The sequence below is a fragment of the Mauremys mutica genome, chromosome 1 (genome assembly GCF_020497125.1).
Source record: "Mauremys mutica isolate MM-2020 ecotype Southern chromosome 1, ASM2049712v1, whole genome shotgun sequence".
In the NCBI taxonomy this organism is placed as follows: Eukaryota; Metazoa; Chordata; order Testudines; family Geoemydidae; genus Mauremys; species Mauremys mutica.
Genome location: NC_059072.1, coordinates 91126552 through 91139944, shown reverse-complemented (window position 1 = coordinate 91139944; position 13393 = coordinate 91126552). Strand labels below are relative to the sequence as shown.

Here is a 13393-nt window from a genome sequence, read left to right as displayed (position 1 = left end):
TGGAAAAAAACAGTATGATCTCGTAAATAAATACTGTATCATAACATCAGAGGGGTAGCCGTGTTAGTCTGGTTCTGTAGAAGCAGCAAAGAATCCTGTGGCACCTTATAGACTAACAGACGTTTTGCAGCATGAGCTTTCGTGGGTGAATACCCACTTCTTCGGATGCAAGTGGTGGAAATTACCACCACTTGCATCCGAAGAAGTGGGTATTCACCCACGAAAGCTCATGCTGCAAAACGTCTGTTAGTCTATAAGGTGCCACAGGATTCTTTGCTGCTGTATCATAACACATATGCACAAAGGAGCTGCATTATGATTGTACAGGCAACTTTACTTCAGGCATTTCCTAACTTCTGACTGCTTTACTTTATTAAGATTACAAAGTCCTTTTAACATAGTTTTTTGGGGTGTAATTTTAAAGAGTGTATGTCATACCACACAGTAGATAAGGCCTTAACTGGATCAAATTCAATGTCAAAGAACCCTGAATTCCATTGCAATTTTAATTCTGTTTTATTATTTAGCATTTATATTGTGGTAGCATGTAAAGGACCAATAGGTTGGGGCCCTATTGTGCTAAGTGCTGTACAGTCATACACAGGAAGACATGAAGTTCAAGAAACTCACCCCTTCTCCTGCGTATATCCTGTGTAGGTTTAGCAAGCCAGTCAGTCAGTCAGTCAAATGTCAGCTGACCACCTATTATTTGACCTTGGTCAAATATTCCAGCAAGAATGCCTGATGTAGGCAGCGGCTTACCTTTTTGATTGAATCATCGTGCCGTTCTTTCATTTTTTAGAACTTCATTTAATAGTGATTTGCATTTTTCCAAGTTAAAATAACTCAGTTAAGTAACTTGTTTCTTGTAATTAGGCATATGTATCTACGGGTAAGTCTACTGGAGACCATAAGGTCTTACTCTTCTTTGTTACCATTGTTACTGTTCTAATAAATTAGCGCTTTAAAATATCTGACGAATAATTTTTGGACCATTCAAATGCCCAACCCTAATCCTGTCTTCTAAATCAGAGGTTCTCACCCTTTTTCTTTCTGAGCTCCCCACATAACCCCCAACAAGCTATAAAAACTCCACAATCCACCTGTGCCACAACAACTGTTTTTCTGCATATCCAGTAGATTAAAAGCAAGGGCCAGTTCTAGGGAATAGCAAGCAGGGCAACTGCCCAGCAAAGTTAAGTTGCTCAGGCTTTGGCCTTCTGCTCTGGGCGCCTAAACGCCAACCCTGCTCTCTGGTTTATTTTGGCAGAGCTCCTGAAACCTGCCCCTCGCCCCGGGGTCCCTGGACCACTAGTTGAGAACCACCATTCTAAATAATCTATGTTCACACCAGACAACTGCACACACAGATAGCCCTAGTACTCTGATCACTGAGCAAAAGGAGCAGCTCCCCTAAAAGCTATACCAGAAGTGAGCAATGTCAGTGCTTGGATAAGAGACTTGTATGGGCACAAATGAGGTGCTACTGGAAGTGGTGTTTATGACTCAGCAGGTGACACTTTCCATTTGGAATCTACCAGGCTAATGCCCAATTGTACTGCTAAGGAGCATGTCACTGTAGGAGGTGTCGTCTTTCAGACAACATGAAAAATCTGAGGTTCTCATTACTGGGAGTCCTTAAACAGCCTGTACATTTTTCAGGGGGAAAAGGGGTTCATTTCCCATGTCATGGCTAAATTCCAGTTTTTTTAACTGCATTCTACAAATTTAAAATTCTTTCTGCAGTTTCAAGACGATTCTTCTACATTTCTCAATCCAGCTTGTTCCAAAGTGCTGCCATGCTTTTTTTTTTTATCATCAGCTGCCATGCTCCATCCCATTACATTACTGTATTCCCTTGGTGGGTTAAGAGATTCAGAGTATAGCAGTTTGTAAAGTGCTCTGGAATACTTTGGGGGCAATATGTGTCCTATAAGTGTAAGATATTATTAATCTTATTTGTTCTTACCTGCATCAATGGCACACGGGTAATGGTATCGGAAGGAGCAACCTTTGTTGTAGCAGCCTAAGGTGGCTCCTGGCTCCTGGCAGTGGGAACATTTCTGAAAAGGATAGAAAGATAGAAATATTAGCAAATTGGTGAGCCCTCTATCGCCTCCTTCCATACACCTTTTCCTGGTATTTCCACCACACAAACTTCAGCAATTTCAGGCACTACTTTCTCAAAATTTATCGAGAGCCACCAGGTCCCAAAGATCACTTTTTAGATTACCAGTACATTCCCTTCAAATATCAAATAATGGGTCCCACCATCCAGCAGATAAAACGATAGGTTTTTCAAACATACTTTTGCACAGCAGCGGTAACTGGACTTAATGTACTGTTAAATAGCAGACAACTCTACCAGCTGCCGGATGAACAGAACTATCAACATTCCTTGCACCTACTAGGCCACCATTGTCCAGTCTCTTGGCAGATGTTTCAGAACACAATGATGACCTCGGTATTGGAATTGCAGTATGAAGACTTGAATATGTCTATAGCAACTTTTAAATGAGACTTAGCAGAACAGAGAATGGATATGGGGCTCTAGTTGGTATAAAAATTACTATCTGATTCATCTGGCCAAATCCTTCATTACCACTGACATGTCAATCCAAGAGGACTGAGGCCAACCTGAGTATTTTGTCACACAAGATAAAGACAAGGTGTACCTGGTGCTAAGGGGAAAACCCATCAATGTCACAAGAATGGCATGTCTCCAAAATAAAGGGCTTCAGTGCTAGAAAGATGTTGGTACTAGGGCGGTCGATTAATTGTCGTTAACTCGCGAGATTAACTCAAAAAATCTAATTGTGATTTTAAAAAAATCACAATTAATGGCAGTTTTAATCACACTGTTAAACAACAGAATACCAATTGAAATGTATTAAATATTTTTGGATGTTTTTCTACATTTTCAAATATATTGATTTCAATTACAACAGAATAAGAAGGGTACATTGCTCTCTTTATATTATTTTTATTAAAACTATCTGCACTGTAAAAATGATAAATAAAAGAAACAGTATTTTTCAATTCAGCTCATACAAGTACTGTAGTGAATCTCTTTATAATGAAAGTGCAACTTAAAAATGTAGATTTTTTTTGTTACATAACTGCACTCAAAAACAAAACAATGCAAAACTTTAGAGTCTACAAGTCCATTCAGTCCTACTTCTTGTTCAGCCAAGGGCAAACAAGTTTGTTTACATTTACGGGAGATAATGCTGCCCACTTCATTGTTTTGGTTTTGAACGCAGTTATTTATTTTTTAAATAATTCTACATTTGTAAGTTCAACTTTCATGATAAAGAGATTGCACTACAGTACTTGTATTAGGTGAAATGAAAATTAAGATTTCTTTTGTTTTTTACAGTGCAAATATTTATAATAAAAATAAATATAAAGTGAGCATTGTACACTTTGTATTCTGTGTTGTAATTGAAATCAATATATTTGAAAATGTAGAAAACATCCTAAAATATTGAAATAAATGGTATTCTATTATTAACAGTGCGATTAATCGTGCAATTAATTTTTTTAATCGCTTGACAGCCCTGTCATAAATAAACAGATCAGGGTTAAGGTCCCTTTTTACCTGTAAAGGGTTAACATGTAGTACCTGGTGACCACCTGACCAGAGGACCAATCAGAGACGAGATAATTTCAAATCTCTGTGGAGGGAAGCTTTTGTCTGTGTTTTCTTTGTTTGTCTCGAGAACTCTTTTTGGATCTAAGAGAGGACAGTCATGTCTCCAAGTTCTCCTGGAGTAATTTCTACTAATTAATAGTGAGTATTAATTAGAAAGGCGAATTAGTCTTATGATTTGATTTCTATATTTGCAATTGTGTGTTTGCTAAAGGAAATGCTTTATTCCTGTTTGCTGATATTGCTTTTACTGAGAAAGGGGGAGGGGGAATTCTCTCCAGAGATTGATAAGCTTAGACCCTGTATTGTTCTATCTTGAATTACAGAGACAAGTTACTTTCTTTTTATTCTTTAATAAATTCTTTTCTATTAAGGACTTGTTTGGTCTTTCCTTGGGTGGATTCTCAGGGAAAGAGAAGGGGGAGGTATCCCTCTGTAGTTAGATCCCGGTATCTCTCCTAGGAAAAGGGAGGGGGGAGGAAGCAGGGGGAATGGTTTGTTTCTCCTGGGTGTAAGAACTCCATGGATTTGGGGCTCTTGGAATCCCCTAGGATTTTGGGGAAGGACTGTGTCTCAATCCACATTTCCTGATTGAGTGGTGGCAGCTTACTAGATCTAAACTAGGATTTTAGTTTAGAGGGAAACCAAGTCGGGTCCCCATCTTTGAACCCAAAAGCTCAAAGTGGGGGTGAGACCCTAGGACATGGTGGGCAGCGAAAAGGAAACCTACCCTAAGGGTTAGGGTGGGGGAAGAATACATGCGGGTCCCCATCTTTGAACCCAAAAGCTCAAAGTGGGGGTGAGACCCTAGGACAAGCCCTAATTGGTACATTTATTTTCAGTGAGAGAGAACTTATCTGATGACCATTTTTAATTTCCATTACTTATTCCTAATATCTCAACTTGTGCATATATTTAATGATTTTATCAGATGGGTGTGAATGCAACAGAGTGAGAGCTATTCACTGACTTACTGCAGCCTTAATGGCTTTAGAGAATTAGGCCTACAGTGTATTTCATTCAGAGAGCAACTTTATAAGTAAAGTAAGTGTTTTTCAAAAGCATAAACTAATGAAAGCTTTTGAAGAAAGCTTGTTTCTGACAGGATGAAGTTTCCCTTCTTTATAAAAGGACCTGTCATGTGGCTAGCACAGATTCCATTTAAGGTTACGAGCACCACAACAAAAAATCCACCCCAATACCGACAAGAACACTCTGGTTATAAAACATAAACCTATAAGAAACACAGCAAATTCAGTTTTGGAGAGAAAATGTGGCAAAAAGCATTAAAAAAATAAGTGCTTGAACAATTGGTCAGAATCACCTGAAATGTGGACCATAACAAAGTTGTCTTTTGAACGCAGATTATACATATATACAGATCTAAAACTGGTCTTTTATTACCAAGCAAGTCGCAGATCTGATCCACGGAGATCTTGTCTGTATAGTAAGTAGGGGGTTATAGTATAACACCCTTTTTAAAAAATCAGGGAAAAAATTGACAAAGGCATTCACTGCTCTCCCCACCATGCCATGCAGACAGTGAAGAATGTAGTTTAACATGTAAATGACTGAGTATGAAAGCAAAATCAGCTTCCTCCAACCATATGCCAGGTGCCGCTTTGAATCAAAGCAGATGTAATAAATGGGAAAGTCTGAGATGCCAGTTCTCATGACTTGTACAAATCCAGTCTTCTCACAGTTATGCCAATGTACCTGATCTGCAGTATCCTTTACTAAATCAACTCCTGGGTGTCTTTTAAGCAGCAACCCTCAACCATGAAAAACTAGTACAATATTTATGACATAAGGAAGTGTCCTTGAGGTCCAGGATAAAAAAGCCAACTAACTTATTTTTATTTGTCAGAATATGACCCCTGGTTTCCAAAGGCAAAACTTCTAGGACTTTAATTCTATATCAAACTGCTTGGACCTCCAGGCAAGTTTTGTAATTCACTTACTCATGGGACGATAACCAGCCTCAACATGTAGCAAATGGCTTTTCCTGGAGAACTATCGAGTCCTGTCTGTAAAGTCAGCCACACACAGGAGAATCTTAGGTACTGTACTCCTGGGGGAATTCTGCACCACTCTGCATGCACAGAATTCATGTCTAGTGCATAATTTTTTTTTCTCCACAGAAAATACATTCTGCTGGAGAGGTACTGCAGTTACCCCTTTTGCCCACCAAAGGTTGTTGTAGCGCCAGAACAGAGAGCAGCCACTCCCAGGCGGGAGCAGCCCTAGGGAAAAGAAGAGGCTACATTCCTCACAGTGCTCTGCCCACAGGGCCAGATCAAGGGGCACGGGGGGGGGGCAGAGAAGAGGACACGAGACAGTATGGGGCACATTGAATGCTGGGGGGGGTCACAGACTGGGGCTCTGAAGGGCTAGTGGGGGAGGAGAACATACTGGGGTGCGGGCTGAATGGGAGTGGGTGTGCAGGAGCACATGAGGACAGGGGCAGATGTGCCTGACTGAATGAGAAAGGCTAGGGGTCAGCCAGGGTCTGCATGGAGGAGGCTCCCTAACAATCCCCCACCCCCAAAAAACAATTGTTCCATACTTCTTCCACCCACACCCAACAAACCTCCAAATTCACACCCAGGCTTCTTCCCAGCAATTACTTGACTCTCCCTCAGCTCCTCCGTTACCTTTGATTCCCCCAAGCCTTTGACCTGCTTCTGAGGGGCACAGGAAATATGTTTCTGGATTGCAGTTTAAATGAATTATTACGCAAAGTTCTATATTAATATGGCTAGTAAGGAATCTATTTATCAAAAAACATTTCCTGAATCTTTTTTGTCTGTATTAAGTATCAGAGGGGTAGCCATGTTCGTCTGGATCTGTAAAAGCAGCAAAGAGTCCTGTGGCACCTTATAGACTAAGGGCTTGGCTACACTGGAGAGTTGCAGCGCTGGTGGTGGGTTTACAGCGCTGCAACTTAGTCACCGTCCACACTTGCAAGGCACATAACAGCGCTGCATCTCCCTGGCTGCAGCACTGGCTGTACTCCTGCTCTGCCTGGGGTATAAGGATTGCAGCGCTGGTGATGCAGCACTGCTCTGCAAGGTGTGGCCACCAAAAGCGCTGTAATTGGCCTCCGAGGTATTCGGAGGTATCCCAGAATGCCTGTTCAGCCACTCTGCTGTTTTGTTGTGAACTCCAGGCTCCCGGAGCTGCTTATCTAAAAAACAAACACAGCTCCTGTTTGCTCCAGCAGAGGCAGGCAGGGGGATTCTTTTGGAATGTTCACAGCTAGTGTTTGCTTGAGGAGAGAAGCAACAGGCTGGGGGGGGGGGGAAGAGTCCGTTTTGGAGTAGCTGCTTATCTGGTCTGAAGGCTATTTGCATTTAGTGAATAAGAGAGGGGTGGGGGAAGGGGTCCAAACTTTTAAAATGATTGAAGGTTGGTGCTGTGTATCTTCCAGTCCTTAGAAGTTGCAAGGCAGGGAGCTAACACAGTGTCAGCTCCAAAAATCCACTCTCTCTGTCTCCCCCACGCTCCCTGTCACACTCCACCCCACCCCCTTCTTTTGAAAAGCACGTTGCAGCCACTTGAACGCTGGGATAGCTGCCCATAATGCACCACTCCCAACAGCGCTGCAAATGCTGCAAATGTGGCCACACTGCAGCGCTGGTAGCTGTCAGTGTGGCCCACTCCAGCGCTTTCCCTACCCAGCTGTACGAAGACAGCTGTAACTCCCAGCGCTGCACATCTGCAAGTGTAGCCAAGCCCTAACAGACATATTGGAGCATGAGCTTTCGTGCATGAATACCCACTTCGTCATACATCCGACGAAGTGGGTATTCACCCACGAAAGCTCATGCTCCAATACGGCTTTTGTTTGTATTGTTATAGACATACTTGCTGACAGGTATTTTGTAGTAAATTACCAACATAATTTAAACTGGAGTAATTATACTGTGTTATTTTGACAAATAAAATATGCAGAATTTTAAAATATTGTGTCCAGAATTTTTAATTTTTTGGTGCACAATTCCCTGAGGAGTACTGACACCAGTCCTAGTTTCACTCATGGCAGTTATACTCAAAAGGCCTCCTCAGGAGTCCTGAATCACACAGCTCTCTACCACCCCCTGCCCCAACCCCCTCCATTCTCACTTTTAGACCTGGCCAACCAAAGCTAATGATTCTAACAGGGCATAGTCCAAGTCAGCCACTCTTCTTGAATGGAGCTCTGAATGCCCAGTGTCATTCCTTTGAGGCACATGGCCCTTCCACCTTTGCCTGCTCCTTTGAAGTGCCATAGCCCTGCAGCAATAAAAGAGGGCATTCCCACATGTATTCTTCCCCATAATGATCTTTCTTGTACAGAGCACAATCAATAAGAGCAGAGGAGATGGAGCAGCAGAGAATGAGCTGAAGTTGTGGAAAGATATCTTCAAACTATATGGAATATTTTGAAGAGTGTATTTTGCGATTTAACTGCAGACAAAAAAGTAACTTCAAAACACCATAAAACAGTATGTTGCATTTTTCAAAACACTCCTTTATAATTTTATAGCAATCCTCCCTATATAGCTTCAGCCCAGTCTATCCTGCTCTTCTGAGAGTGCTGCAGCATCACAGAAGCACAGAGCATTTTGAAGCATGTGTCTTTCCGCATAACGTTCAACATGCCCATTTTTTTGTTCATGTACATGACCAGCCCTGCTCAGAATGGGTCAGGAACTTTTTCACACTATGGTTCTGTTAGTGATGGATAAATAGAGGTAAGAAATTTCAATAAAGTGAGACGGCCAAAGTGCAGGAATCGGCCCTTTATCTCCCTTCTATGCCTGACCAACTGGATTATTACGAAGGTTGCCGGCAACAACCCGCACAACAGCAATTCCCTATTGGACTGCAATTCCATTGACTGCTCAAGGCAGAGATCATCTACTGCTCACTCTCCTGCTGCTGAACAAGTCTCCACTCTGGCAGATGCTGCTGCTTTTCACAACTCACTGACAGTCTAACGCCATTTCCTCTATCTCCTGGGACCCACAACCATCTGCTTCTTTCAAGGGAGGGTGGAGGAACCACATACACACACCAAACTACTCTCCATTTCTTTCCAGTTCCCTATCCTTCATACCTCAGAAAGAGATTAAATACAGCTGATTACCTGTAAATTTATACAGACATAAAATAACTCATAAATCTCTATCTATTAGGGAGATTCTTATATCACATACACATAGTATCAGAGTACCTCTTGATGATTCCTATCCTAATAATCTATGATTCTAAACATATGGTAAGTGAATAGAGATGGCTAGATGGTTTCAGCCTAATTCTGCAGAGACATTATTTCAAATTAAAAAGCCCCACAAACCATGACTGGCAACCTCTTGGAGAAACGCAGAGCTGAAAGAACAGTGGGTTCTGCAGGTCAGGACTGAGGCGCACTGAAAGATGCACGTCCGTACAGCTCCTGCTTGCACTATGTCTGACTATTGCCAGTATTAACACCCTCATTTTCAGAAGCACATAAAATGTGCATTTTACCTTTAAAAATACTAAAAACAAAATATAAACAAATACTGGAACTTGCACAGGAAGAGACATGAATTGTGCCTAACTGCCACAAACTAAGCTCTTCAGTTTCTGTTCAAGTTTTCACTCAAACCCCATCCCGCAAACAGTCACCAGGACATCGAAAGCCGCTAGCAAGCTACTACTAAGGAATTATGCTATCCTTAGCCAGGGAGAGAGAACACAGGCTCTCGAGGGAAGATAAATTCCTATTGCTCAGTAGGCAGCCTGCTTAACCTCCTCTGCTCTGAAAAACTGAAGACCAGCACTTGGACAAGGCTCCCAGGGAGAAGGGCTGATGAATGGTAATCACTGCCAAGCATCTAGCCAACTCTTGGCTCAAATACAAAGCAGCAATGATTGGTTAACAGGCCCCTCCCTCACAATCCAGCTAGAAAAACAAAACAGTAAGTCTCACCTGGAGTAGGTTGAAGGGAGGGTAGAGTTAGATCTGGGAAAGACACCTCCCCACCCCCAATCTCTGGAACTAAGTTATCAAAGCTATAACAAATATTAAAGCCACACACATTATCTCTTCCTTACCATGCTATTAACAGCTCTCAACTCTTTCTAGCTCCAGCTCAGTCTTCACCTGACAATGTGAAGTAACACACAATCTAGAAGTGCGAACAACAGGGTGACAAATATAGTAGCAGTTCTCAACCAGGGGTTTGCATACCTCTGGGGGTACGCAGAGGTCTTCCACGGGGTACATCAACTCATCTAAATATATAGCCTGTTGTAAAACTAGGCAAATAGGTAATAGCATTTGCAAAGTCAGTACCAACTAAAATTTCATACAGACAAAACAAGAAAGTAAGCAATTTTTCAGTAATAGTATGCTGCGACACTTCTTACGTCTGAGTTTGTAAGCAACTAGTTTTTGAGTGAGGTGAAACTTGAGGTACTCAAGACAAATCAGACCCATGGGTACAGTATTGTGGAAAGTTTGAGACCCACTGTACTGTAGAATCACCAGAGTTCTGCTCTGTTTCATTCAATGTTTCAAATTAGGAACTACCTGATACTATTTTTTTCCTGCAATTTAGGTTCCTCCACTATTAAGTGAAGTGGCTTTGACTGTAGTAGAAGGGGTTACGCCTGCATGCACACATACACGCATCCTCCCTTTCCATCTTATTTGTCAGAAATACCTTGTCATACCTCTACCTACAGGTTACAAAACAAAAGATCCTGTCCTGGGACTTCTAGCCCCCTTCCTCTTCCTAACCAGGTGCAATATTTTTGTCTTCTGAAATGACCCAGGCTGCCAGAGAAGAGGATCAGGCCAAAAGCTGCTTCCCTTTGGCTCCATGCTAGCAGGCAAAATGCTGAGCTGACAGCTTAGCATAAGATCACTGGGGCCCCCCACTAACTATTTGTGTTATCTGAAAGTTAAACTAGCCCTGGTATACTAGACGGGACTTAAAAAGCATTTGGAACAGAAAAATGACCCAACAAAGGGTAGTAGAGGAGAAAGAAGCCTTGCTGGAGCTACTGCTCCTTTCTCTAGTGTGGAGATGGGAGCTGGCTATAGCCTTATTTTTGTTTGTTTAATTTTAAATTCCTAGGAAGGAGGTGAGAAAAATTAAGGAACTGAGCCCACAGTGTGGAGGGGAATCAGAAAGAGTGACTGTTTTGATTCTGCCTTACAAGCTGGTGCTTCTCAGATGATTTCTCATCTACACTTTCCACCAGCAGCTGGGGATCAGCTACAGAAGTAGTTTCAAGCAGGCACCTCCATTGATCTTTGCTTTTTACAGTTTTTACCCTGAACATGCTTTCCTCTCAGCAGACTGGCTGCTTGCTCCTGGCCCTGCCCTCAGACTCTTAGCCTCACTCCAGATGCCCTCCATGCCCCTCTCCAAATAACTTCCCTCCCTTCTATCACCAAAATTTAGTCCCCTCACTATTCGCTCCCCACTTCCTTTGTTTTTCCTTTTAGGTATCCCTTCATTTTCCCCTCCTCTCCCACCACTGTCATAATACAAAAAACTTGTGGCACTAACATGATGGAATAAAACCTTCACTAGGGGCTTGGCTACACTGGAGAGTTGCAGCGCTGGTGGTGGCTTTACAGCGCTGCAACTGAATCACCGTCCACACTTGCAAGGCACATACATCTCAAGGCTGCATCTCCCTGGCTACAGCGCTGGTTGTACTCCACCTCGACAAGGGGAATAAAGACTATAGCGCTGCTGGTGCAGCCCTGCCCGGCCAGTGTGGCCCCCAAAAGCGCTGTTATTGGCCTCCAGAAGTATTCGGAGGTATCCCAGAATGCCTGTTCAGCCACTCTGCTCATCAGTTCGACCTTTACTGCCCTGGCCTCAGGTGACCAACTGTCAGACTCGCCCTTTAAATGCCCCGGGAATTTTAAAAATCCCCTTCCTGTTTGCTTACAAAGGTGTGGAGTGCAATCAGTGAATCTTTCCAGGTGACCATGGCTCCACGTGGCAAACGAGTCCCAGCATGGAGCAATGGCGAGTTGCTGGACCTCATCAGTGTTTGGGGGGAGGAAGCTGTGCAGTCCCAGCTGCGCTCCAGCCGTAGGAATTACCATACCTATGGGCAGATATCAAGGGCCATGTTGGAAAGGGGCCATGACAGGGACGCGCTGCAGTGCAGGGTTAAAGTGAAGGAGTTGCGGAATGCCTACTGCAAAGCCCGCGAGGGAAACCGCCGCTCTGGCACTGCCCCCACGACCTGCCGTTTTTACAAAGAGCTGGACGTGATACTTGGGGGGTGACCCCACCTCCACTCCGAGGACCACCATGGACACTTTAGAGCAGGTGGGGGAGGAGGAGGAAAGCAAGAGTGAGGGTACTGGGGTGGGGGGAGACACCCCGGAGTCCCTGGAGGCATGCAGCCAGGAGCTCTTCTCAAGCCAGGAGGAAGGTAGCCAGTTGTGGTGTCCGGTGCTTGGTGGAGGACAAACAGAGGAGCGGGTTCCCAGTAAGCGGCTTTTATTTTCAGGATGGAAATTTTTTGGGAGAGGAGGGAGGGTTAGGGCTGCATTTATGCATGCCTAGATGCGGAACAGCGCATTGATGTGGTCTATCACGTTGTGGTAATCGGCCTCGGTAATCACTTCAAAAGTTTCAGCCAGAGCGTGAGCAATGCGCTTGCGCAGGTTTATTGGGAGAGCCACTGTGGTCCTTGTCCCAGTCAGGCTAATGCGGCCGCGCCACTGTGCCACGAGGGGTGGGGGGACCATTGTAAGACACAGGCAAGCTGCATAGGGGCCAGGGCAGAATCCGCATTGCAGTAGAAGACCCTCCCATGCTTCCCAGGTGACCTGCAGCAGCGAGATATCTTCCAGGATAAACTCCTGTGGAAAATGTTGGGATAGTGTTCAGTGTAGGTGCCCCCTGCAGCTGTTTGCTTTCCCCAATGCACAGAAACCCCAGTACAGCCCTGAACCAATCATTCCCCCTTACTCACCGTTTTGGGGCTCCCGTGGGTTATGTGCGCTCTCTTTGGGATGGGAAAATTATGCAATTGTGAAGACTGTTAATGTGCCCTCCTTAACTGCGGGGGAAAAACTCTGTCTGGCATAAACAATGCTGCCTCTGTTAAGTGTTGCATTTTGCCTTTACAGATGCAACCTTGAGATCTCGGCTGTCCGTGTTATCACTGGCTGAGAGACTATAAAACCTCCGGAAGAAGCCGAAAAAAGCAAAGAAGACATGCTGCAAGAAGTGATGCAGCAATCTCTCACAGAGAATCAAAAAGTGCAGGACTGGAGGGAAAGGGAAAGCAGGATCCACAAGAAAAACGCAGCGCACAGGAAGAAAAGCAGGAAGCGGCTACTAAGCATCCTGGAGCGCCAAGCGGACTCTATCCAGGCGCTTGTAGCCATGCAGGTGGAGCACTACCACACACACCCCCCGCCGCCCTTGTCCCAAAGCTCTTTCCCTTGTGCCCCCATGTCAGCTCAAAACCCTCTTCCCCAGCATCCAGGTTCTTACCACCCCCAGCTGCCTCCAACACCTGTATGTTCACCAACCAGCCCTGAGAACTACGACCCTTACCCTCTGCACTCAACCCCCATCACCATGCAGTATAGCCATCCTGAAGTGCAGCAGTCATTGCACAGCACTCCAGACAGGACATATTCAAACTTGTGACTGTACAGTTCCCCACCCCACCCCCCCTGCCCTTTCAGATTCCCAAAAAGTTGTGTGTCTGTCAATAAAGTAA

At 44.1% G+C, this 13393-nt stretch overlaps 1 protein-coding gene across 3 annotated transcripts in view; it reads right to left on the bottom strand.

Annotated features, from left to right (window-relative positions):
* TCF20 (transcription factor 20) overlaps window positions 1-13393 on the bottom strand; it is a 206601-nt gene that overhangs the window by 20693 nt on the left and 172515 nt on the right. For all 3 annotated transcript variants that reach the window (XM_044983510.1, XM_044983518.1, XM_044983524.1), the window contains exon 3: window positions 1970-2063. In XM_044983510.1, coding sequence (XP_044839445.1) covers window positions 1970-2063 — 94 coding nt within the window. The remainder of the gene's footprint in view (window positions 1-1969; window positions 2064-13393) is intronic.